The 27,730-nt window shown below is 45.9% G+C and overlaps 1 protein-coding gene across 4 annotated transcripts in view; it reads right to left on the reverse strand.

The window, feature by feature from the left end:
- Positions 1 to 10,020: 10,020 nt before the first annotated feature.
- SEPTIN5 (septin 5) overlaps positions 10,021 to 27,730 on the reverse strand; it is a 181,811-nt gene continuing 164,101 nt past the window's right edge. For all 4 annotated transcript variants that reach the window (XM_063964758.1, XM_063964761.1, XM_063964759.1 and 1 more), the window contains one exon: positions 10,021 to 12,907. In XM_063964758.1, the coding sequence (XP_063820828.1) occupies positions 12,851 to 12,907 (57 nt within the window). In that variant the 3' untranslated portion in view covers positions 10,021 to 12,850. The remainder of the gene's footprint in view (positions 12,908 to 27,730) is intronic.

Raw genomic sequence — 27,730 nt, forward strand, 5'->3', positions numbered from 1 at the left:
TCCTCATCAAACATGTCGACACAGCCGTACCGACACACCCCACACACACAGGGAATGCTCAACAGAGGACAGGACCCACAAAAAGCCCTTTGGGGGGACAGAGTGAGAGTATGCCAGCACACACCAGAGCGCTATATATATACAGGGACTAACTGAGTTATGTCCCTAATAGCTGCTTTTCATATAATATATGTATATATACTGCCAAATTTAATGCCCCCCCTCTCTTTTCCCTCTTACTGTTACTGTATATTGCAGGGAAGAGCCAGGGAGCTTCCTTCCAGCCGAGCTGTGAGGGAAAAATGGCGCCAGTGTGCTGAGGAGATAGGCTCCGCCCCTTTTTCGCGGCCTATTCTCCCGCTTTTTATGGAATTCTGGCAGGGGTATTTACCTCATATATAGCCTCTGGGGTTATATATTGAGGTATTTTAGCCAGCCAAGGTGTTATTATTGCTGCCTCAGGGCGCCCCCCCCCCAGCGCCCTGCACCCTCAGTGACCGGAGTGTGAAGTGTGAGAGGAGCAATGGCGCACAGCTGCAGTGCTGTGCGCTACCTTGGTGAAGACAGAGTCTTCATGCCGCCGATTTTCCGGACCATCTTCTTGCTTCTGGCTCTGTAAGGGGGACGGCGGCGCGGCTCCGGGACCGAACACCAAGGTGGTGTCCAGTAGCCTAAGAAGCCCAATCCGGCTGCAAGCAGGCGAGTTCGCTTCTTCTCCCCTTAGTCCCTCGCTGCAGTGAGCCTGTTGCCAGCAGGTCTCACTGAAAATAAAAAACCTAAGTCTATTCTTTCTAAGAGCTCAGGAGAGCCCCTAGTGTGCATCCAACCTCGGCCGGGCACGAATTCTAACTGAGGCTTGGAGGAGGGTCATAGTGGGAGGAGCCAGTGCACACCAGGTAGTCTGAAATCTTTCTAGAGTGCCCAGCCTCCTTCGGAGCCCGCTATTCCCCATGGTCCTTACGGAGTTCCCAGCATCCACTAGGACGTCAGAGAAAATATGTTTTATGCTGCAGCTTGGAAAATTTGTGCCTATTAAATAAGTGCCTTTTATGCATGTTACATAATATTAATTTAGCCTCAGCAATGTACTGTATTGAGGTCATTAGATTTACTGATCGACTTGTCCTGACAAAGGGGGTGATTCACACCTGATCGCTGGTCTGCTAATTTGTTGTGCTGCGTTCAGATAGTCGCCGCCCAAGGGGAGTGTATATTCGCCGTGCAAGTGTTCGATCGCATGTGTACGCCGAACTGCTAAAAAAATCCCTCAGTCAGCGGACAGCTGCAAATCCGTTTGCACCGCACTCACGAATGAATGATTTTTCCACTGTGTGCAGTCCAGGACTTACTCCTCCAGTGCGATGAGAACACGCTGATCGGGTCTGGAGCTGACGTCACACACCCTCCCTGAAAATGCCTGCGTTTTCCCTGACACGCCCAGAAAATGGTCAGTTACCACCCAGAAATGGCCTCTTCCTGTGAATCAGTATGCGATTGTAATTTTCGCACCAGCCTGTTGCTGTTCAGCGATGCCTGTTGTCGTTTGCCGACGCACGTGCATATTGCGGTGCATACGCATGTGCAGTCTATTGCTGATCGCCCACTGTGTGAAAACGCACAGGAGCGATCAGATCTGAATCACCCCCAAAGTATTGCACTGTACACTATTCTAATAACGTACTATTTTATTTCTTGAATAACCCTAGAATAATGCCTTTGTATGCCAGTCTGTCATAATTTACATGTCGTGGAGGAGGGCAGTTCTATAAATTGTAAGGAGCATTTCTCTTCATGTGACAAGTGTGGTTGGTGATAGGAAACCAGAAAATGTTCTGGACTTAGCTGATGATATGATTGTACTTAGACCTGTCACACTCATCTTCTGACCACATCCACCAGCAGATACCGCTCACTGCCAAAGGCATCCTTTCCAGGAACCCAGCACTTGTTAAGTAGAGGTTAAAATATTTTGAATAGTCTATAGTTGAAGCCTGATACAAGCGACCTATGTATTTATCTACCTATCTATCAAGTGGCATAATTCTATTTACAGATGTACGCCTACTGGAATGCAGTTACATTGCCGGCAGTCAGGATCCTGGCGGTCAGGATACCGACGCCGGAATCCTGACTACTGACAATGCCGCCAGCCGGAATCCCGGCTCACAGGGGCTACTCCCACTTGTGGGTGTCCATGCAGCGAGCCCTCAAGGGGCTTTCTAGCGCTCGCACCGCTCTGACATACTGATGGCCGGGATGCTGTTGTCTGTATACTGATGGCCGGCATCCCGACCGTCGCTAATACATACTGATCCCCCACTGTAACATATTCCTGAGAAATACATTTTTTAAAGAATTTAGCATGTACTGTATGTATATTTGGATCCATACTGCCTTGTATGAACTGTTCTGGCATGTGAGAACGTTTTCTTGACACACATTATATCCCTTAGTACCAAAGAGCATCATTTCAAAGCCACAGCCTAAGTATTGATGCTGACCATGTGCATCCCTTTACAGCCACAGTCTATCCACCATCTAATAGCCACTGCCAGCAGGATAACACATTACATACGATGCACACGTCATCTCAAGCTGTTTCCCCAAACATGACAATGAGTTCAGTATGTTCCAATAACCTATACACTAACCAGATCTCATTCCGATAGAGGAGCTTTGTAGTAGAACAGGAGATTGTGCAGCCGAGAAATCTGCAGTGATACTAAAGTTGGGTACACACTGAGCAGGCGGAACGGACCAACATATCGCCTACATCGCTCAGTGTGTACGAGCGTACTCTCAATATGCGCGCTCCCGCGATCACATGCGAAGTCAGGTTGGATGTGCTTCACATCCAACCTGACGATATCCCTAGTGTCCTGTAGTATGTTAATGAAGGTTCCTTCATTACGTCGCCCCAGTGTGTACGAGCAATCCGGGCTGACGGGGCTTTGTTCCAATGTCAGTGTGTACCCAGCTTAACAGGTCAGCAAGGAAGGCAGTGATGGGCAACGGGTGGCACTACCTGTCACTGCATAGATACTGTTATATAGTGGACAGAGCTTAGTAATTTTCAGTTTAGCAGCCCTCATAGAAACCTATTAATAAATATGTCCCTGTGTGAGATATCAAATAAGAGTGTCCAATCATAGGGACAGGGTCACATACTGTAAAAGTGGGTACACACTGATAGATATATCTGCAGATCAATTGATCTGCAGATGTATCTATGGACGGATCGGGCAGTGTGCTGTGCATACACACTGCCCGATCCGTCGGGGACTGATGTCATGAACTGGGCCCGTCCAGTTCAGCTGTCAATCACCGCCAGCCACCGCAGCATGTGTACGGGGGGGCCGGTAGATATATTGGCCATCGGCTGTGCTGCGGGGCCGACACGATATGTCTGTGAACGACGGAGTTGACAGACATATCACCCGTACACACTGGCCAACGGACCCGCGATATATCGGCCGTTCAATAGGACGGCCGATATATCGGGCCAGTGTGTACCCACCTTAAGTATTGTCTATTCATACCACTGTATGACTGTAAAAAATGTTTTTAGTGTTGTAATATATAGTCATTTTTAGGGGTCAGTCCTATTCCCAGAGTATCTCGCAGGTGCAACTAAGTGTGGTGCTATGCCGCACTTATGGTACCGCCAACTTCTGGATGCCGCACTTAGGGTACCACTGACCTTATGGGGATGCAAGCAAAAATCTGTGAGTAGTGCGCTAAAAGGGGCCGAGAGGGGTGCGAGTTTGGGTGGCGTTGCAGGCCTTTACACGCTGCGGCAACGGCACATTGTACCATTCGCAGGGAATAAGATTGATCCCTTAGTAGCAATATACCATTACTGTATTTCTGTAAGACTGACTACATTTAGAAATGATCCCACCATCTCTTGTTCCATAGGGATTAGAGGAAGCAGGGAGGGTTAAAGGAGGATTATAAATAGAGATAAAACTATATTTAACGAAAGCTGTACAATGAATTAATATTTTAATTTAGACCCATAGCTGTACTGGTGTTCAATAAAAAATAGATCTCTGCTTTCATACAGAGTATGACCAGCTGACAAATGTGTGTTTTCAATATAGGTGATCTAACTGAAGGTGCCTGTCCCACAATACATCAATAGAACATCGGCCTCTCTAATACCCCTTATTGCCGGGCCGACACGGGTCACTATGCGTTGTGAAAGGGGCCAGTGAGAATCCCAAGTCGCCTGACCGCGTCAGGGTGCAGTGTAAACAGGTTGCCGGATCGATGCGACCCAGGACCCATTCACTGCATAGGGAGAGGCGGCGCAGAGATGATCTCATCTCCCAGTGCTACCTCCGTCCCCACCCCCGATGCTGCCGCGGTCCCTGCCCCCAATAGCAACCCGACCCAGCATATTGCCAGGTTAGGAAGGCAATGTGTAAGGGTCTAATGCCGGGTCACACCCGGGAAGGACCCGTTTCCAATTCCCCGGTGTGACCCGGTATTGCGATGTGAAAGCAGTATTAGAGATTCTCAAGACAAAACAATCAGTCTATCAGGCTAGAAGGGTTTCTGGGAACTCAAGAAATCCCCCTGGCATGCGCCGTTGGGGTGCCAGTATGCACATTGGTACTGTAATACCATGTTGCACTGCAGGTGGGGCACATGTGATAATTATGCAGAGATTTATACTTGGGAATGGGCATGTCCTAGTTCAGGTCTAAATTTCAGTGTAAAATCAAAGCTGTCCAGGATTTGTTTGCTATATGCATAGGCAATTCAAAGAAAAAAGAAGAAGAAAGAATTCTGTATTGTCGACGCACAGGAAAAAACTAATTCTAAAATATAGCCTTTATTAGATATGTATTAAAATATGAATATGGTTAATTCATTCCCAACTACAGTGAAACATAGAATTAAAATCACAGACAAACAGGTAAGTGAATCTAGACAAAAGATTGAAAATTTGTGAATAAAGACTTTAAAAAGCGTGTCCACGTGTGTTTGTAAATATATCCTTGTATTCGGGGTTACTGTATTGGTGTAAATACCATCAATGTTTCTACATCCATCCAATATTATTCGACTACTATCAACATCAATAGTGTCGGTACATACATATAATGTCGACCACTATTAGTATCTATGATGTCTATAGCAAATATTCTGAGTTCAAATACTTAGGGATCGTATATAATATGAAGCTTCGGGTTACTCAATTTTATTGATTATAGTGACTATAAATCATCTATAGATGTATTCACAGATCTGATTCCCTCTAAATTTATTTCTCATATATTGAGAGCCTCTCACACTGGCTATCAATATTATTGGAGTATCAATTTCTGCATGGAAACACGTTGCTTCAGAGGGTGTAGTATTCCCTGCTTACATGGAAAGCAACTATCTTATACAGTGATGTTGTTTAAATATATGGTGTCCAACTGTATTGTACAGATTACTGTTAAAGCAGTGTATGAGAAGCTCACAAATTCTATCAATATATATTAAACATATTGTGATGCAATAACTACCTGCAACAACAGATACCTTAGAATCTGGGGAACAGTGTAAACCCAAAACTCTATCCAATAATAAATATCTGTAACAAAACACACACTATTCTGAGTCTAATAAATTTGGATTTAATGAACATGTATATGGGTTACTATATCTTTTGACTACTTTCTGATAATTTTCGATTACTCTTTGACCCACATGGGTAAATAGGATCTATCCCTCACTGTTAATTGAGAGTACTATGCATGTGGATCACCTTATTTAAAAATTGAGATCATTATACAGTACAAATAACATTATTAGCCAACTAAGTAAGCAATTCATTATGATATATATAAATCTATGTTTTGTAGGAGTACATAGCATAGATGAACCTATTCTGTTGCCATAGATGGGAGATAAACTATGGCAACTAATGGTATGGCTAATATTTGATGTATAAGGAATAAACCGTATTGATAAACGGTCTGCTTTGGAAGTATAATTGGGGCTGCAATACCCCTAATATAAGCAGTATCTTTGAAATCTGTACAATACAGTTGGACACAATATATTTAAACAACATCACTGTATAAGATAGTTGCTTTCCATGTAAGCAGGGAATACTACACCCTCTGAAGCAACGTGTTTCCATGCAGAAATTGATACTCCAATAATATTGATAGCCAGTGTGAGAGGCTCTCAATATATGAGAAATAAATTTAGAGGGAATCAGATCTGTGAATACATCTATAGATGATTTATAGTCACTATAATCAATAAAATTGAGTAACCCGAAGCTTCATATTATATACGATCCCTAAGTATTTGAACTCAGAATATTTGCTATAGACATCATAGATACTAATAGTGGTCGACATTATATGTATGTACCGACACTATTGATGTTGATAGTAGTCGAATAATATTGGATGGATGTAGAAACATTGATGGTATTTACACCAATACAGTAACCCCGAATACAAGGATATATTTACAAACACACGTGGACATGCTTTTTAAAGTCTTTATTCACAAATTTTCAATCTTTTGTCTAGATTCACTTACCTGTTTGTCTGTGATTTTAATTCTATGTTTCACTGTAGTTGGGAATGAATTAACCATATTCATATTTTAATACATATCTAATAAAGGCTATATTTTAGAATTAGTTTTTTCCTGTGCGTCGACAATACAGAATTCTTTCTTCTTCTTTTTTCTTTGAATAGTCTTGACATACTGTAGTTGACTGCACCCCCTAATTAAATTAACACTGTGTACAACATTAAATAGGGGTCATATAAGTGAATGTATGGTAATGAATCATATACATTCACCTAAGATCATTACAATACTGATTTTCCGAGTGTGCAGATATCCAGTTCTGTGTATATGCATAGGCAGCCAGGATCAGGATGCTGTTCAACATGATTTGCTCCAGGAGCAAATGGCTTCTTATTTTTATTTGCTCCTCTCAATCAGGAAAAAGATGTCTTTACTCCATCAACTCTATGTTATTTAATCAACACTATACTAAAGGCAGATGTAACGATTTTTAAATAAATCTCTCGGACATCAAGATACAGGAAACGTAAACTTATTTGAAGACTGGGAAAAATGTACTTGTGCCCATGAACCAACTTTGTTTATTGGTGCTCTCAGTAACTTACTGTTGGCACGGAGAAAATAGTGATGCAACACGTGTAACTATGGTTATGGTCTATGAAATTTGCTGATCAGTGGGTTGGGTTGCTACATAGTATGACACAAATGTAGTCTGTACCAAGGGCCTAATTCAGACCCGATCGCTGTGCTGCAAATTTGCAGAGGTATGCGACCAGGTAGTCGCTACTCAGGAAGAGTGAAAACCCGCCCCGTGCAAGTGTGCGAATGCATGTGTACGCCGTGCGAAAATTCCGCCAGACAGCAGACATCTGCAAATCCGTTCGCAACTCACTCACCATCTAATGATTTTTCAAATCTGTGCAGTCTGTGCGTAGCCCAAGACTTACCCCTACAGTGTGATACAAACAGGCTGATCGTGCCGGAGTGGACGTCACCCTGAAAACGCTTGGGAACGCCTGCGTTTTTCCTGACACTCTCAGTAAACGGCCAGTTACCACCCACAAACATCTGCTCTCTGTCAATAACCTTGCGTACGCCCGTGCAATCAAAATTTTCACACCATCCTGTTGCTGTTTGGCTATGCGCCTGTGTATTGCAGTGCATGCGCAGTCATTCGATAATCGTCCGCTATGCGATTAGGGCCAATTTTCTGAACAAAATGTGTGAATACTGTCCCATGACACTTTTGTTTTGATCATACTTACTGAACATTACTCCACCCTGTTAAAGATATTATTCTCAGACTGATAACGTGTCCGTCATTTCTCCACCTCTATTTTGTACGGATTGGATGTGTGTAACAAAGGGGTCGTGACCCTAAATGAGAACTGAATAACAAGATTCATGAACAATGTATTATAAAGTATAACATCTGTCTCCCACAGTAGCACATAAGATAATCCAGGTCATTAGAATCACTATAGAAGTATGGAACTATAATAAATCACAGTTCAATAATAAGAAAGGGAACCCAGAATCTTGCCTTACGGGTCCTACTAATATTAACCAATATGCTCCAATAATCAGAATTCAAAGAAAACAAAGCAGTTGTAAAAGCTGATCTTCTTTAGGGACAATGGAAGCACTACCCATAGTCAGTAACATCTATTGCCATGCTTGCATTAACCGGATAATGGGGGTCATTCCGAGTTGTTCGCTCGTTGCCGATTTTCGCAACGGAGCGATTAAGGCAAAAATGCGCATGCGCATGGTACGCAGTGCGCATGCGCTAAGTATTTTAGCACAAAACTTTAGATTTACTCACGTCCGAACGAAGAATTTTCATCGCTGAAGTGATCGGAGTGTGATTGACAGGAAGTGGGTGTTTCTGGGCGGAAACTGTCCGTTTTCTGGGAGTGTGCGGAAAAACGCAGGCGTGTCAGGGAAAAACGCGGGAGTGTCTGGAGAAACGGGGGAGTGGCTGGCCGAACGCTGGGTGTGTGTGTGACATCAAACCAGGAACGAAACGGCCTGAGCTGATCGCAATCTGTGAGTAGGTCTGGAGCTACTCAGAAACTGCTAAGAAATTTCTAATCGCAATTCTGCTAATCTTTCGTTCGCTATTCTGCTAAGCTAAGATACACTCCCAGAGGGCGGCGGCCTAGCGTGTGCAATGCTGCTAAAATCTGCTAGCGAGCGAACAACTCGGAATCACCCCCAATATGGGTTAGGGTAGGGCCACACATAGCGGCCATGCCTGGCTGGAAGGAGACTGCATATGGGCACCTATGCAGGCGCCCACACATGTGCGACAGTCCCGCCGCCACCGGGTCCATCCGCAGCATGCCTCTGTTGGGCCGGACGGCAGGATGACAGGATTTCAGTGTGAACACATACATTTCAATACATGTGCCGTACTGTGGGGGTCATTCAGGCCTGATCGCATGCTAGTTTTTTTCGCTGCGCTGCGATCAGGTCAGAACAGAGCAGGAGCGTCGCACAGGTACAAAGTGGATCATTGCTGTGCGATGGGTTTTATGAAGAATCCATTCGCACAGCTGATCGCAAGGTGATTGACAGGAAGAAGGCGTTTGTGGGTGGCAACTGACCGTTTTCTGGGAGTGTTTGGAAAAACGCAGAGCGGGTGTCTGACGTCAATTCCGGGCCCAGACAGGCTGAAGTGATCGCAGCGGGTGAGTAAGTTCTGGGAAACTCAGAAACTGCACAAAACTTTTTTGTACTGCTCGGCTGCACATGCGTTCGCACACTTGCAAAGCAAAAATACACTCCCCTATGGGCGGCAACTATCTGCTCGCAGCAGTGCAAAAAACCCTAGCGAGCGAGCATGTCTGAATGACCCCCCCGTGTTCTATGAAATCCCGTGTGTTACTGACCAGATCCTGTTCTGCGGCATCCCGCAGAACAGGATCCGCGTGCACACAAACCCCCCCTCCTGGCAAAGCGGGTCCCATTCAGCAGGACACGCTTGGCCGCTATGTGTGGCCCTAGCCTGAGACTGCTGAAGGATCCGCCTGTTGAGTGTTTTGAGCTGCTGTTTGGGGCTGGTGGCGGAGAGTCCACTCATAGGGCTAAATGTATGTAACAGTGATAAGAGTGGACAAGTGAACCAGTGGAAAAGTTGCCCATGGCAACCAATCAGCATTGAAGTAACATTTATAATTTGCATACTATAAAATTATAGGTAGCAGCTGATTGGTTGCCATGGGCAACTTCTCCACTGGCTCACTTCTCCACTCTTATCCCTGCTTCATACATTTACCCCATAGTTCAGCTTAATCAGTTCTTAGGTTTACTGAACCAGGTAGAAACAGCAGGTAGCATAAGACACTGGGATATCACAGGTGTAGCAATAATAGTATGTACAGCCTTGGGATATTGCTAGGAGTTGTAGTGCATCTAAGAAGCTGTCCCTAAATATTAGAATATTATTATAAAAAGAGCACAATATAATTTTTTAAAGTTTATTAGGATTCTCAGGTTGTAAACATTAATTACAGCAACGATCAGTATAACAAAATAATCACTGGGTGGATATGCACTGTAGGAGGTGGGTTACCATTAGACAGTGGGGCATAAGGTTCCACCTTACATATAAGGTAACAGAGGCACCGGATTAACAGGCAGTAGGTTTGCTTGCCCCTTCATTCCCTACAGATCTATAAGCTAAAGCCCGAGGTGATTAACCACGGCATAAACTATTCAGGGTTATCAATTAAGGACATTTACACACAAGAAAAACTGCGGAGGAACAGCAAAAAGCTGTTTCTTATTATTACAGCTCCAAGGTGTACAGAGTGCAATAAGGAGGTATATAACTGGTCCAGTCTACTACTTACAAGTCCTCTGAGTTATAGGCCCTACACACTGGCCGATATTCCTCAAAGATATGAACGATCTCGTTCATTATTGAACGAGATACCGTTCATATCTTTGAGTGTGGAGTCACCAGCGATGAATGATGCGCGGCCCCGCGCTCGTTCATCGCTGATCTCCCGTCGGCTGTGCATGCAGGCCGATATGGACGATCTCGTCCATATTTGCCTGCACTTCAATGGAGCCGGGTGACAGGGGGAGTGAAGAAACTTCACTCCCCCCGTCACTGCCCCCCATGCCGTCGGGTCGCCCGTCGGGCGTATCCGCCGTCAGGCAGCTCGGCGGCGGATCTATTAATTTGTAGGGCCCTTTAGAGGTAATCACTCATCAATCATTACATTCACTTGGTTACTTTTGTGCCATCTAGGTGTAATTTATATGGGAAACTGCATTAACACCCGCAATGTAAAGAAGACACCAAAAAGTAGGATTGTGACACCTGAAGAAACCGCCAGTGTCCCATTACTCTCGTTACATAAGTAAACACAATCCCAGTAGACAAGTCGCTTCATTTTCACCTCTGCAATTTTTTGAGTTGGTAAATGTCTCTCACTAAAGCACTGCATTGGTTAACATTTGCCCTTAGGTAACTTTAATGTGAAATGCATTCTCTCATAAATGGCACAAAACAACTAATTCCCATTCAGTAGAGATGAGCAGAGATATTAATGATCTTACAGTCCGTCAGTCAGACTAGGATAAATATAGGATGTGCACTAAGAACCTGGTGCATGGCAGAGCAGCATGTCTATATACACCCAGCAGAGTACAGCTATGGCCTGTATCTGCATAGTATACAGAGACACTTGTATGTGCAGGAAGGCATATATGGACATGTGCAGCTATAAGTGTGTACAAGTCCCACAGGACATTGCACTGAAGTGTGAATGTGAGGTAAATAGTGTGCAGATAATGGTAATGTAAGAAGTAATACACTGAGCTCACCAGTGAAATGATGGGTTATCACCTTAAATAACTCTCTTACCTCCTTCCCATTAACCATTTCACCTCTGAATGGCAGGTGGCTCTCTAAGTCTTATGCTGAATTTCTATGCACAGTTTTGTTACAGGGATATACTGTATGGCAACCAGGACTGCAGTGTTCATATACCTTACACTCCCACATTCAGGAGAATGGGTAACACCTAGAGATGGTGGTTACTGACATGGGACCTCTTAGACCGGCAGAGATGAGTTTCTCCCCTTACCAGGGATCCACACTGCTCTGCAAGTTGGGAGGGGCAGTTACTGCAAAGATAAAAATGCCCCATACAATTCTTGTTTAATCCACTCACGACTAACCAGGTTCTTCTATTACACCTAACCTGTTAGTGGCATGCAGGGCATTAACTGTCTTCTCCTGATCAATGTCTATGTAGCTGTAGAAGAGTGCCAACCACAGTGAAGAGCTGTAGTAATTGGGTCAGCCCCAGTCTGTTAGTGATATATTTGGTCCCTTCCTTATCATCACAGTATAGTCCATGTTATGTTCACTGCTAGCGTGCAAAGGATTGTTGGAATTGGGACTAGAGAATGCCTTTGTCTGCTTGCACTTGAGACTATATCTATATGTATTTAAGTAAGGCAAACACCTGGATATATATTCAGTGCTAACACGCTAGACTTGCTCCAACTGCCGAATGAAGCAAACACTGCGTGGTATCCGTGACGTGATGGACAGGGACTGATCGTATGCTGAATGTCAGCATGGGCAAAGAGCTTAGGCATCCAATGTCAGCTCTGTACATCCCTCTGCGCTGTTCTGCAGGCAGTACCTCCTCTCTGGTGCTCTCTTAATGATTAGCACGTTACTCCTCAAGTCATTTTACTGTGAGTAAACATTGATACAGCAAAAAAGAAACAAGTCCTGAGTCCAAGAAACTGCAACACTGTACAAATAAAAATAACACAAGCTTCTTTTAGAGCAGGGGTATTGTGTAGGTAGAAAACAATTACTGAGCTGCCTCCCTTCCCCAGAAACACCCCGTCTGTGTTATAGGACAGAGCACGTGGAAGATACAGGATATGTTGGCTTACAACTTGATAATTTATCACCCAATATGTCCAAGGGTGCAGTTTCCCAGAAGGGTTTGCAGTTGTCCTGATTTCTTCTCAAATGTGCTGCAGAAAACGAGGATTTGCTGCAACTCCTCAATGCATAAAGGACATAAGTGGAATGCACAGTGGACATTAGCCTTTTTGTTAAGTGCTTGGCTCCATTGTAGGGATGTTCTAGAGACACGGGAGAGGTCAACAGAGGGAGGAGTTCATATTGGACGGGTATTTGAGAACAATAAATAAGATACTGCAATGAGTCCATGGTACCACATCCATCTCCAAACTGGTCCTTGAAGTGAGGGGCTGGGGGAGCAGGAAATCTGAGGGGGCTATCCTTATGGAGTGCTCACTGTTCCTGTATCTGCTGCTGCATTTTCTGCAACATTTCCTGCATTCGCCGCAGCTGGAAGAGAATGAGATTGGGTTAGGAGAATATCACACAATGACTAGACATATTACAAACATACAAGTCTGCACACAGTGGGCCTGATTCAGAGTTCCACACAAATCATAAGCAAACATGGACAAACCTCTAACAGTGTGCACATGCACCAGCCCTATACCTGATATCAGATGGATCTCTGCAAAAGCCACAGTTTCTCCTACATGCTCACAACATGCCATCAGTCAGGACACTGTGTGTGTGTGTGTGTGTGTGTGTGTGTGTGTGTGTGTGTGTGTGTGTGTGTGTGTGTGTGTGTGTGTGTGTGTGTGTATAATCCTTTATTTCTCTAACGTCCTAGTGGATGCTGGGAACTCCGTAAGGACCATGGGGAATAGCGGGCTCCGAAGGAGGCTGGGCACTCTAGAAAGATCTTAGACTACCTGGTGTGCACTGGCCCCTCCCACCATGACCCTCCTCCAAGCCTCAGTTAGATTTCGTGCCCGGCCGAGGTTGGATGCACACTAGGGGCTCTCCTGAGCCCTTAGAAAGAAAGTATAGATTTAGGTTTTTTATTTTCAGTGAGACCTGCTGGCAACAGGCTCACTGCAGCGAGGGACTAAGGGGAGAAGAAGCGAACTCGCCTGCTTGCAGCCGGATTGGGCTTCTTAGGCTACTGGACACCATTAGCTCCAGAGGGATCGACCGCAGGCCCAGCCTTGATGTTCGGTCCCGGAGCCGCGCCGCCGTCCCCCTTACAGAGCCAGAAGCAAGAAGATGGTCCGGAAAATCGGCGGCATGAAGACTCAGTCTTCACCAAGGTAGCGCACAGCACTGCAGCTGTGCGCCATTGCTCCTCTCACACACTTCATACTTCGGTCACTGAGGGTGCAGGGCGCTGGGGGGGGGCGCCCTGAGGCAGCAATAAAAACACCTTGGCTGGCAAAAATACCTCAATATATAGCCCCAGGGGCTATATATGAGGTAAATACCCCTGCCAGAAGTCCATAAAAAACGGGAGAATAGGCCGCGAAAAAGGGGCGGAGCCTATCTCCTCAGCACACTGGCGCCATTTTCCCTCACAGCTCCGTTGGAGGGAAGCTCCCTGGCTCTCCCCTGCAGTCTACAAGGGTTAAAAAAAGAGAGAGGGGGCACTAAATTTAGGCGCAGTATACATTATATATATAGATATAAAGCTATAGGGGACATAACTCAGTTAGTCCCTGCAGTATATAGCGCTCTGGTGTGTGCTGGCATACTCTCACTCTGTCCCCCCAAAGGGCTTTTGTGGGTCCTGTCCTCGTTTAGAGCATTCCCTGTGTCGGTACGGCTGTGTCGACATGTTGAATGAGGAGGCTTATATGGTGACGGAACAGAGGCCGATATATGTGATGTCGCCCCCTGTGGGGCCGACACCAGAGTGGATAGAGAGGTAAAAGGTATTAACCGACATTGTCAACTCCTTACATAAAAGGGTGGATGACGTAACAGCTGTGGGACAGCCGGCTTCGCAGCCCGCGCCTGCCCAGGCGTCTCAAAGGCCATCAGGGGCTCAAAAACGCCCGCTCTCTCAGATGGCAGACACAGATGTCGACACGGAGTCTGACTCCAGTGTCGACAAGGTGGAGACATATACACAATCCAATCCGTGACTTGATCCCGGCAATAAAAAATGTGTTATACATTTCTGACTTTAACCCAAGCACCTCTATAAATGGGTTTTAGGTTTGGGGAGAAAAAACAGGCAGTGTTTTGTTCCCCCATCAGATGAATAAATGAAGTGTGTGAAAAGCGTGGGTTCCCCCGTTAAGAAACTGGTAATTTATAAAAAGTTACTGATGGCGTACCCTTTCCCGCCAGGAGGATAAGTTACGCTGGGAGATATCCCCTAGGGTGGATAAGGCGCTCACACGTTTGTCAAAAAAGGTGGCACTGCCGTCTTAGGATACGGCCACTTTAATAGGTACCTGTTGATAAAAAACAGGAGGCTATCCTGAAGTCTGTATTTACACACTCAGGTACTAGACTGAGACCTGCAGATAGTGCTGCTGCAGCGTGGTTGGTGACCCTGTCAAACAGGGATAATAGTTGGCAAACATAAAAACATATTAAAGACGTTGTCTTATATATGGGGGATGCACAGAGGGATATTTTGCCGGCTGGCATCCAAAATAAATGTAATGTCCATTCTGTCAGGAGGGTATTAGAGACCTGTCACTGGACAGGTGATGCTGACTTAAAAAGCGCATAGAGAACCTTATAAAGGTGAGGAATTATTTGGGGATGGTCTCTGGGACCTCGTATCCACAGCAACTGCTGGGAAGAAATAATTTTACCTCAGGTTTCCTCACAGACAAAGGTACAGTCCTTTCGGCTTCAGAAAAGCAAGCGGGTCAAATTACGCTTCCTTTCTGTACAGAGACAAGGGTAGAGGGAAAAAGCTGCACCAGTCAGCCTGTTCCCAGAATCATGATTCTTCCCCCGCCTCCTGTGAGTACACACCATGACGCGGGTGCTCCACAGGTGTAGCCAGGTACGGTGGGGGGCCGCCTCAAAAATTTCAGCAATTAGTGGGCTCGCTCACAGGTGGATCCCTGTTTCTTCCAAGTAGTATTTCAGGGGTACAAGCTGGAATTCGAGATGTCTCCCCCCAGCCGTTTCCTAAAATATGCCTTGCTGACAACTCCCTCAGGCAGGGAGGCTGTGCTAGAGGCAATTAATAAGCGGTATTCCCAGCAGGTAATACTCAAGGTGCCCCTACTTCAACAAGGACGGGGTTACTATTCCACACGGGTTGGGGTACCGAAACCGCATGGTTTGGTGTGACCCATTTTATATTTAAAATCCTTGAACATAAAAAAATTCAAGTTCAAGATGGAATCGCTCAGGGCGGTAATTGCAAGCCTGGACGAGGGGGATTACATGGTATCCCGGGACATCAAGGATGCTTACCTGCATGTCCCCATTTACCATCCTCGCCAGGAGTACCTCAGATTTGTGGTACAGGATTACCATTACCAAGTCCAGACACTGCCGTTTGGACTGTACATGGCACCGAGGGTGTTTTATCAAGGTAATGGCCGAAATGATGATACTCCTTCGAAAAAAGGGAGTTGTAATTATCCCGTACTTGGACAATCTCGTTATAAGGGCGAGGTCCAAGGAGCAGTTGGTAGTCGGGGTAGCACTATTTTGGAAAGTGCTACAACAGCATAGGTGGATTCTAAACAGTCCAAAGTCACAGCTGGTTCCTATGACACGTCTACTGTTCCTGGGGATGGTTCTGGACATAAACCAGAAATAGTGTTTCTCCCGGAGGAGAAAGCCAAGGAGTTGTCATCTCTAGTCAGAGACCTCCTGAAACCAAAATAGGTAGCGGTGCATCATTGCACGCGAGTCCTGGGAAAAATGGTAGCTTCTTACGAAGCAATCCCATTAGGCAGGTTCCATACAAGAACTTTTCAGAGGGACCTGTTGGACAAGTGGTCCGGATCACATCTTCCGATGCATAGGCTGATAACCCTGTCTCCAAGGACCAGGGTATCTCTACTGTGGTGGCTGCAGAGTGCCCATCTTCAAGAGGGCCGCAGGTTCGGCATACAGGACTAGGTCCTAGTGACCATGGATTCCAGCCTTTGAGGCTGGGGGGCAGTCACACAGGGAAGAAACTTCCAGGGACTTTGGTCAAGTCAGGTTATTTCCCTACACATAAATATTCTGGATCTGAGGGCCATTTACAATGCCCTGAGGCCAGCAAGGCCTCTGCTTCAAAACCAGCCGGTACTGATCCAATCAGACAACATCACGGCAGTCGCCCATGTAAACCAACAGGGCGGCACAAGAAGCAGGATGGCGATGGCAGAAGCCACAAGGATTCTCCGATAGGCGGAAAATCATGTGTTAGCACTGTCAGCAGTGTTCATTCCCGGAGTGGACAACTGGGAAGCAGATCTTCTCAACAGACACGACCTCCACCCGGGAGAATGGGGACTTCCTCCAGAAGTCTTCCAATAGGATTGTACACCATTGGGAAAGGCCACAGGTGGACATGATGGCGTCCCGCCTTAACAAAAAGCTATAAAAGATATTGCACCAGGTCAAGGGACCCTCAGGCGATAGCTATGGACGCTCTGGTAACACCGTGGGTGTACCAGTCGGTTTAGGTGTTCTCCCCTCTGCCTCTCATACCAAAGGTACTGAGATTAATAAGAAGGCGAGGAGTAAGAACGATACTCGTGGATGGCCAAGAAGAGCTTGGTACCCAGAACTTCAAGAATTTATATCAGAGGACCCATGGCCTCTGCCACTCAGACAGGACCTGCGGCAGCAGGGGCCCTGTCTGTTCCAAGACTTACCGCGGCTGCGTTTGACGGCATGGCGGTTGAACGCCGGATCCTGAAGGAAAAGGGCATTCCGGAGGAAGTAATTCCTACGCTTACTAAAGCCAGGAAAGAGGTTACAGCAACTCATTATCACCGCATATGGCGAAAATATGTTGCATGGTGTGAGGCCGAAAGGGCCCCAACAGAGGAATTTCAACTAGGTCGATTTCTGCATTTCCTGCAAGCAGGAGTGATTATGGGCCTTAAATTGGGTTCCATTAAGGTACAGATCTCGGCTCTGTCGATTTTCTTTCAAAAAAGAACTAGCTTCAGTACCTGAAGTTCAGACATTTATAAAAGGAGTGCTGCATAGTCAGCCCCCGTTTGTGCTTCCTGTGGCACCTTGGGATCTCAACGTGGTGTTGAGTTTCTTAAAATCACATTGGTTTGAACCACTAAAAACCGTGGATCTGAAATATCTCACGTGGAAGGTGGTTACGTTATTGGCCTTGGCTTCTGCCAGGCGAGTATCAGAATTGGCGGCTTTGTCTTGTAAAAGCCCTTATTTGATTTTCCATATGGATAGGGCAGAATTGAGGACTCGTCCCCAGTTTCTCCCAAAGGTGGTGTCAGCGTTTCACCTGAACCAGCCTATTGTGGTGCCTACGGCTACTAGGGACTTGGAGGACTCCAAGTTGCTAGACGTTGTCAGGGCACTGAAAATATATGTTTCCAGAACGGCTAGAGTCAGAAAATCTGACTCGCTGTTTATCCTATATGCACCTAACAAGCTGGGTGCTCCTGCTTCTAAGCAGACTATTGCTCGTTGGATTTGTAGTACAATTCAGCTTGCACATACTGTGGCAGGCCTGCCACAGCCAAAATCTGTCAATGCCCATTCCACATGGAAGGTGGGCTCATCTTGGGCGGCTGCCCGAGGGGTCTCGGCTTTACAACTTTGCCGAGCAGCTACTTGGTCAGGGGCAAACACGTTTGCAAAATTCTACAAATTTGATACCCTGGCTGAGGAGGACCTGGAGTTCTCTTATTCGGTGCTGCAGAGTCATCCGCACTCTCCCGCCCGTTTGGGAGCTTTGGTATAATCCCCATGGTCCTTACGGAGTTCCCAGCATCCACTAGGACGTTAGAGAAAATAAGAATTTACTCACCGGTAATTCTATTTCTCGTAGTCCGTAGTGGATGCTGGGCGCCCATCCCAAGTGCGGTTTATCTGCATTACTTGTACATAGTTATTGTTAACTAAATCGGGTTATTGTTGAGCCATCTGTTGAGAGGCTCTATTGTTTCATACTGTTAACTGTGTTTCATATCACGAGTTGTACGGTGTGATTGGTGTGGCTGGTATGAGTCTTACCCGGGATTCAAAATCCTTCCTTATTGTGTACGCTCGTCCGGGCACAGTACCTAACTGAGGCTTGGAGGAGGGTCATGGTGGGAGGGGCCAGTGCACACCAGGTAGTCTAAGATCTTTCTAGAGTGCCCAGCCTCCTTCGGAGCCCGCTATTCCCCATGGTCCTTACGGAGTTCCCAGCATCCACTACGGACTACGAGAAATAGAATTACCGGTGAGTAAATTCTTATTTTAAGTGGCCACAAAGTGTCCATACAGAGTGAATTAGACATGACGTTGGATATAATGTGTAGCATTCGTGTTGAACAGTGTAAGGGGGAAATTGAATTAGCCACGGTAAATTACCACAGCTAATTGATCCCCTGGGGTAATTCAATTACCCCCAATAATCGGATTCAAGAGAAACAAAATCCCCAATTACTGATGTTTTTCAAAGTCACGATCACGATAAACACATGGATTCAGGATAAATTTCTGGATACGCATGTTTTTGAGCAAAATGGCAGCAAAAAACGGGGTAATTGAATTTACCAGAGAAATAAAATTGCGGCAAATTGGGTATTTATCCCAATTTTTTTACCAAGAAAACGGGATTATGGGCAATTGAATATATATAGGTCCAGAGAAGTTGCACTCGCATACTGAATTGTCACAACTGCTGGGGTGCAATAGCCAGAGATCAGTCCCCTCCAGAAGCTGCCTCAAACATAGAAAAAGTGACAAGGAACGCACTCACCAGTCTTCTTCAATAGTGAAAATAAGATTTCTTTAATTCAGCTCACATAGTTTACAGGGTCAGGGTCATCGTTTCGGTCCTCTATGGAACCTTTGTCAAGACCAAAATTTTAGGCTGCCATCTCCCCTGGCAGCCTAAAATTTTGGTCTTGACAAAGGTTCCATAGAGGACCGAAACGTTGACCCTGTAAACTATGTGAGCTGAATAAAAGAAATCTTATTTTCACTATTGAAGAAGACTGGTGAGTGCATTCCTTGTCACTATATATATATATATATATATATATATATATATATATATATAACAGGCAGAGATAGATATATCTATTTGTCGCCAGCGCGCATAACACTGGAATTCCCCCCATAGAGATGAGGAGTTTTAGCCTTTTATTATATAAGATTGTATTTTTATAACTCTGATTAGATGTAAGCATGTCTATAGATGAGATTTATACCTTTTACAGCTATAATATTTATTGCTTATTATCTACATAGTTTATATTTCATATGTTGTACGATACTATTATGGTATGCATTACCTGTTTGGTATTAATAGCAATGTTGCTTATGATGAACAGCATTTTTCTCTTACGTCCTAGAGGATGCTGGGGTCCATTTTAGTACCATGGGGTATCGACGGTTCCGCAGGAGCCTTCAGCACTTTAAGACTTTTTAACAGTGTGAACTGGCTCCTCCCTCTATGCCCCTCCTCCAGACCTCAGTTTAGAAAATGTGCCTGGGAGACTGGATGCACACCAGTGGAGCTCTACAGAGTTCTGCTGGAAAATACTTTGTTAGGTTTTTTATTTTACAGGGAAGCTGCTGGCAACAGCTTCCCTGCTTCGTGGGACTTAGGGGGGGAAGTAGGAACCAACTTCTCCATTAGTTCAATGGCTCTGCTTCCGCTGACAGGACACCATTAGCTCCTGAAGGGTACTGAACACAGCCCTTGCCTGGCTGCTGCTCACTCCCACAGCACTGCCGCAACGCCCTAACAGAGCCAGAAGTCAGAAGGCTGGTGAGTATTCACCGGAGACCTGCAGAGAGGGGTTCTCCGGTCATCATGGCTGCATAAAGGTACCAGCGCAGCGCGGGACGCTGCACACAAACATGTCTCTCAGCACAGGGTGTAAAGCGCGTGGGGGGCGCTCTGGGGGACATGTAAAAATCCTTACTCTCACTGGCATAACAGTACACACATGGGAGCCGCTGGTGTACATACCCCTGCCAGTATAAATATTGTATTTACTGAGGCTGAACCACGCCATTACAGGGGGCGGGGCTTCTCCTCAGATTTGCTAGTAACACTCAATTGGCGCCATTTTCTCCTCACAGAGACGCCGGAGCGCTGATCCTGAACGCTGCTTCTCCTCACACATCGCTGATACAAGTACCAGGGTGTTATAGAAGGGGAGGGGAGCACATAGTTGGAGGTCTGCGGACTTCATATTGGATAAAAGCGCTGTGGTTGTATATATGTATATATAATTATTGTATGCAATACATATAGGGCGCATGGTGTGGACTGGCAATTCCCTCTGTGTCCCTCTGACAGACATTAGGTTGATCTGTCCCCAATAGCTCCCCTGTGTGTGAGTGGTGTGACTGTACATGCGTGTACCATGTCTAGATAAAGTTCTTCCCCGGAGGAACCCATTTTGGAGGCACAAGAGTGTTCGGAGCCGGTGTGGGTGAGAAAGTTGCAGAATAATATGGCTACACTGGCAAAGAAATTCTCAAGAGTCTGAACAGCAGACAAAGTATTGGAGACAGTCTGTGGAGGATGCACTGTTTGCTGATTCCTCCACTTCATCCACCCGGGACCCCTCCAGTTCCCAGAAAAGGTCTCTGGCTCAAATTATGCAAAGAGACACCGACACAGATTCCGACACTGAGGTCGACACTGGGGATTTGAGGGAGGTAGACCCCAAACTGGTTAAGAGCATTCAATGTATGATAGTCACTATAAAAGAGGTGTTAGAAATTACTGACACAACACCTGCACCCGAGAAAAAAGATTATTTTAAATTAAATAAAAAACAGGTGGTGACTTTTCCTCTGTCTAAGGACTTAAATGCATTCTTTGAGGAATCCTGGGTTAACCCGGAAAAGAAGTTTGCTATTCCTAGAAGGTTGTTGTAGCGTACCCTTTCCCTGAGGAGGACAGGCATAAGTGGGAGTCACCCCCAATGGTAGACACCTTGGTTTCTAGGTTGTCGAAGAAAATCATTTTACCTGCCCCAGGGTCAGCTTCATTAAAAGAACCTGCTGACCGCAAATTGTGAGACGACTCTAAAGTCCATCTATATTGCTACGGGTACATTACTCAGGCCCACAATTGCTTCTGCGTGGGTAGGTAACGCAGTGGAAAAGTGGGCAGACAACTTGATTGTTAATATTGACACGGTCGATAAAGATGATATGCTTCTAATTCTAGTTCATATCAAAGATTCTGCAGGTTACTTAGTTGAGGTTATGAAGGACGTTGGCTTACTGGGCTCAAGGGCCTCTGCTATGGCGATTTCAGCCCGCAGGGCACTATGGATCTGCCAATGGAATGCTGACGCAGAATCCAAAAGAAATATTGAGGCGCTCCCCTACAATAGTGAGGCCCTCTTTGGTGAAAAGCTGGATGCCATGATATCAACTACTACATCTGGCAGGTCAGCATTTCTGCCGTCGGCAGCTGCACCGGCTAAAAAAGTATATCATTCTCATACTATGCAGTCCTTTCGGCCCAACAAGTACAAAAAGGCTAAGAGTACCCATTTTTTCACAGGAAAAGGGAGAGGAAGAGATAGAAAACCTACAACACCATCAGGCTTCCAGGAGCAGAAGTCAGCTACTACTTCTGCAAAAGCCACAGCATGACACTGGGGCTCCTCTGCGGGAGTGCGATCGGGTGGGGGCATGTCTACTATTTTTCAGCCAGGTCTGGGTTCGCTCAGATCTGGATCCTTGGATATTACAGATAGTATCCCAAGGTTACAGGTTGGAATTTCAAGACCTTCCCCCATGCCGATTTTTCAAATCAGCCTTGCGAGTTTCTGTTCAGGACAGCGCAAATGTCCTGAACGCAATACACAAATTATGTCAAGACAAAGTAATTTCCTTGGTTCCTGCCGAACAGAAGAACCAAGGCTTTTATTCAAGCCTGTTTGTGGTGCCGAAGCCGGATCGCTCGGTCAGACCGATTTTAAACCTAAAATCTCTGAATCTTTTTTTGAAAGATGGAGTCCCTGAGAGCGGTGATCTCCAACTTGGAAGAAAAGGGGAATTTCTGGTGTCAGTGGACATCAAGGATGCTTACTTGCATATCCCCATTTACCCGCCACATCAAACATACCTGAGGTTTGCGGTTCAGGATTGCCACTACCAATTTCAAACATTACCGTTCGGGCTCTCCACGGCTCCGAGAATATTCAACAAGGTGATGGTGGAGATGATGGTTCTCCTTCGCAAGCAAGGAGTCAACATAATTCCATACTTTGACGATCTCCTCATAAAAGTGAGATCCAGGGACAAGCTACTTCAGAACATAGCATTATCTCTGTCGGTGCTTCAACAACACGGTTGGATCATCAACTTTCTAAAATCTCAGTTGGAACTGACGATGAGATTATCATTTTTGGGAATGATACTGGACACAGAGGTACAGAGAGTATTTCTACCGGTAGAAAAGGCTCAGGAGATCCAGAGCATGGTCAAACAAATTTTGAGACCACGAAGAGTACCAGTTCATCAGTGCATTCGCCTGCTGGGGAAAATGGTAGCAGCTTACGAGGCGCTACAATATGGCCGATTCCATGCCAGGGTCTTCCAGTGGGACCTACTGGACAAGTGGTCAGAGTCGCATCTCCACATGCATCAAAGGATAATCTTGTCAGCGAAAGCCAGAATTTCGCTCCTGTGGTGGCTACAAATTTCTCACCTCCTGGAGGGACGCAGGTTCGGGATTCAGGCCTGGATCCTGGTGACCACAGATGCAAGTCTCCGAGGATGGGGAGCAGTCACGCAAGGCGAAAGCTTCCAAGGAAGATGGTCAAGTCAAGAAACTCTCCTTCACATAAACATTCTGGAATTGAGAGCTGTGTACAACAGTCTTCATCAAGCGGCACACCTTCTTCAAGGTCGTCCCATACAGATCCAGTCAGACAATGTGACGGCAGTAGCTTACACAAACTGTCAAGGCGGAACGAAAAGCAGAGCGGCAATGGCAGAGGTGACAAAGATACTCCTCTGGGCAGAAAGACATGCAAAAGCTCTGTCGGCAATTTTCATTCCGGGAGTGGACAACTGGGAAGCAGACTTCCTCAGCAGACACGATCTCCATCCAGGAGAATGGGGCTTCCACCCAGAAGTCTTTGCGGAGGTGGCAAGTCGTTGGGGCGTTCCTCAAGTGGATATGATGGCATCACGCCTCAACAAGAAGCTTCAGAAATATTTTTCCAGGTCGAGAGACCCACAAGCAATAGCAGTAGATGCACTGGTGACCCAGTGGGTGTTTCAGTTGGTGTATCTATTCCCTCCACTTCCACCTATTCCAAAAGTTCTCAAGATCATCAGAAGAACAGGAGTTTGAGCAATCCTCATTGCTCCAGACTGGCCAAGGAGGGCTTGGCATCCAGATCTTCAAGAGTTATTACTGGAAGATCCTCTGCCTCTTCACGAGGACCTGCTTCAGCAGGGGCCGTTAGTTTATCAGGACTTACCGCGGCTGCGTTTGACGGCATGGCTGTTGAGCGCCAGATCCTAGCCCGAAAGGGTATTCCCAATGAAGTCATTCCCACACTTATTCTGGCCAGGAAAGGCGTAACGTTTAAACATTACCATCGGATATGGAGAAAATATGTATCTTGCTGTGAATCCAAGAAATCTCCTGCGGTGGAGTTTCAATTAGGACGTCTTCTCCTATTTCTACAGGCGGGTGTGGATGCTGGATTGAGATTAGGGTCTATCAAAGTCCAAATTTCGGCCTTGTCCGTTTTCTTTCAGAAACAGTTGGCTTCCCTTCCTGAGGTCCAGACGTTCGTAAAGGGGGTTCTGCGCATCCAACCTCCCTTTGTGCCTCCTACGGCGCCATGGGATCTGAATGTGGTGCTACAGTTTCTTAAATCGGACTGGTTTGAGCCTCTGCAAGAGGTGGAGTTAAAGTTTCTCACTTGGAAAGTGGTCATGCTGTTGGCCTTGGCTTCAGGTAGACGAGTGTCTGAGTTAGGAGCTCTGTCACACAAGAGTCCTTACTTAATATTTCATGAAGATAGGGCTGAACTGAGAACTCGTCAGCACTTTCTTTCGAAGGTTGTGTCCTCTTTTCATATCAATCAACCAGTGGTGGTGCCAGTGGCTTCTGACACCTCAGCCGTTTCAAAGTCCTTGGATGTCGTCAGAGCGTTGAGGACTTATGTTGCTAGAACGGCTCTGATAAGGAAAAAAGAATCTTTGTTTGTCCTTTATGACCCCGACAAGACTGGGTGTCCTGCTTCTAAGCAGACTATTGCACGCTGGATCAGGGGTACCATTCAGCACATTCATTCCACGGCAGGATTACCGTTACTGACTTCGGTAAAAGCCCACTCTACAAGGAAAGTGGGTTCGTCCTGGGCGACTGCCCGGGGTGTCTCGGCATTGCAAATTTGACGAGCAGCTACCTGGTCAGGTACAAACACGTTTGCTAAGTTTTATAAGTTTTACACCTTGGCTGCTGACGACCTTAAATTTGGTCAGTCAGTTCTGCAGGGACATTAGCACTTTCCCACCCGTACTGGGAGCTTTGGTATATCCCCATGGTACTAAAATGGACCCCAGCATCCTCACAAACCCATGGGCAAAGTAGTGAATAGACTAATAATAGGATTTTAATTACCTGCCGGTAAATCCTTTTATCCTAGTCCGTAGAGGATGCTGGGCTCCCGCCCAGTGCTAATTTTTTCCTGCAGATTACGTTTTCTCTTTTTGCACAGTTTCATGTGTTCAGATTTTAACAGCTGTTGCTGTTGCTTTATGCATGCTGGTTAACATGAGTTATGTTAAGGCCATGTTAGCCGACATGTTTTTTGTGTATGGTGTGAGCTGGTGTGAATCTCGCCACAAGTTTAATAGTAATTCCTCTCTCGTAAATGTCCGTCTCCTCGGGCACAGTTCCTATACTGAGGTCTGCAGGAGGGGCATTGAGGGAGGAGCCAGTTCACACTGTTAAAAAGTCTTAACGTGCCGAAGGCTCCTGCGGAACCGTCTATACCCCATGGTACTAAAATGGACCCCAGCATCCTCTATTCACTACTTTGCCCATGGATTTGTGATCCAATCCAGTGCCCTATCTGTGTTGCATGTTCTCCCCATGTTTGTATGGGTTGCATGCAGATACGCTGGTCTCTCCCTCATTATCCAAGTACATATAGGGATTGAATGGAAAGACTTCTAGGATTTCAGTGTGATACATTTCATCTTTCAGAGGAGCAAGCTACAACTTAGTCCTGTTCTATTCTCTGTTTTAAGGCATTCTACAGTGTATGTGGTAATCCAAGAAAGATCCCATACAGACATCATTGTTTAACAGAGGAGTGAGGAAGTGAGGTACACCACTATTTTTATTATCACGTGGATGATTACCACTTTTAGGTACGAGAGGTGTGTTCTTTCTAATGATCCACAAGGTGGCAACATAATCTTTGTAATAAGCACTTTTTATTGCATGGAAGCACAGTCACTTTAAAGAAGCGCACTTTATTTATACTTTTTTCCTCAATCTCAATCCATGTGCAAACTTCATCCATCAAACATGACGGTGTTGAGGAGAGAGGCATAAGAAGGAGACTGGGAGAAAGAAACCATTACATGAGTTTTTTTCACTATCTATTTGGTACGCACCAGAGGCGTAATTAAGGAAGGGGGGAGTGGGGGCTAGGGTCGAATAGGGCAAGTGCCCTAGCCGCCTTGGCAGGCCCATCAGAGGGGGGCGCCGGTCAGGGCATCATGCCCACCCGCCCCCGCTATTGCTCTGCCCCCGTCCCGCTGCAATGTGAGGGGAGGAGAGTGAAGCGCCTCTCCTGCCCCTTAATGGGCTCAGTGTCTGTGTGGTCTCCGGCGGCGGGGCGAGTCTCATTGGCTTACAAACCAATCAGAGCTCGCGGACCGGCTCCTGGCTGCCGGTCCGCGAGATCTGATTGGCTAATGAACCGGTGCCTCATTTAAGTTAGCTGCAGCCAGAGACCGGACTTCATGGAGCATTGAGGGGCAGCAGAGGCGCTGCGCTGCAGTCTCCTCCCCTCACATAGCAGAGGCCGGAGGCAATGGTGAGCGGGAGGGGGAGGTGTCATGTATCTGGCACTGTGGGCATTTGTGTACCTGGCACTGTGGGGCATTTGTGTACCTGGCACTGTGGGGCATTTGTGTACCTGGCACTGTGGGGCATTTGTGTACCTGGCACGGTGGGGCAATGTGTACCTGGCACTCTGGGGCAATGTGTACCTGGCACTCTGGGGTAATGTGTATCTGGCACTGTGTGCTGTGTAAAAAGGGGACTCTGCCTGCGGACTGTGTAAAAAGGGGACTCTGCCTGCGTACTGTGTTAAACGGGGACTCTACTGCCGTAATGTGCAAAAATTGAATGAAGGTGTGCTAAGAGACGATACAAGGGGTAGGTGATAGTGTGCTGAGAGACAACACAGGGGGTAGGTGATAGTCATGTTGGCACGCCCCATTTTCAGTAGCCATGCCCCTTCTGGTATGTGACCATGCCCCTTCTGATGCGTGGCCATATTTTCTTTTGGGGGGGGGGGGGGCACTCTTCATCTTCCCCTGGCTCCGAAAACCTTAGTTACGCCTCTGGTATGCACATATGTATTTTTCACGAAGGAGTGTGATTTATTCTGTGAAACACTGAAGGCACGGAAGTTTTACTATTATTGGACATTTCTTTTGGGGGCCTACGTGGAAAATTAGGCCTATTTGGAATCTTTGCAGTTGCCACTACAGTTATCCCTTATCCAAAATGCTTGGGACCAGAGGTATTTTGGATATCGTATTTTTCCATATTTTGAGATAATTGCATACCATAATGAGATATCATGACGATGGGACCTACTGTAAGTCTAAGCACAGAATGCATTTTTGTTTCATTTACACCTTATACACACAGCCTGAAGGTCATTTTAGCCAATATTTTTTATAACTTTGTACATTAAACAAAGTGTGTGTACATTCACACAATTCATTTATGCTTCATATACACCTTATACACACAGCCTGAAGGTCATTTAATACAATATTTTTAATAACTTTGTGTATTAAACAAAGTTTGTGTACATTGAGTCATCAAAAAACAAAGGTTTCACTATCTCACTCTCACTCAAAAAAGTCCGTATTTCGGAATATTCCATATTTCGGAATATTTGGATATGGGATACTCAACCT

This window comes from Pseudophryne corroboree, chromosome 1 (genome assembly GCF_028390025.1).
Source record: "Pseudophryne corroboree isolate aPseCor3 chromosome 1, aPseCor3.hap2, whole genome shotgun sequence".
NCBI lineage: Eukaryota > Metazoa > Chordata > Amphibia > Anura > Myobatrachidae > Pseudophryne > Pseudophryne corroboree.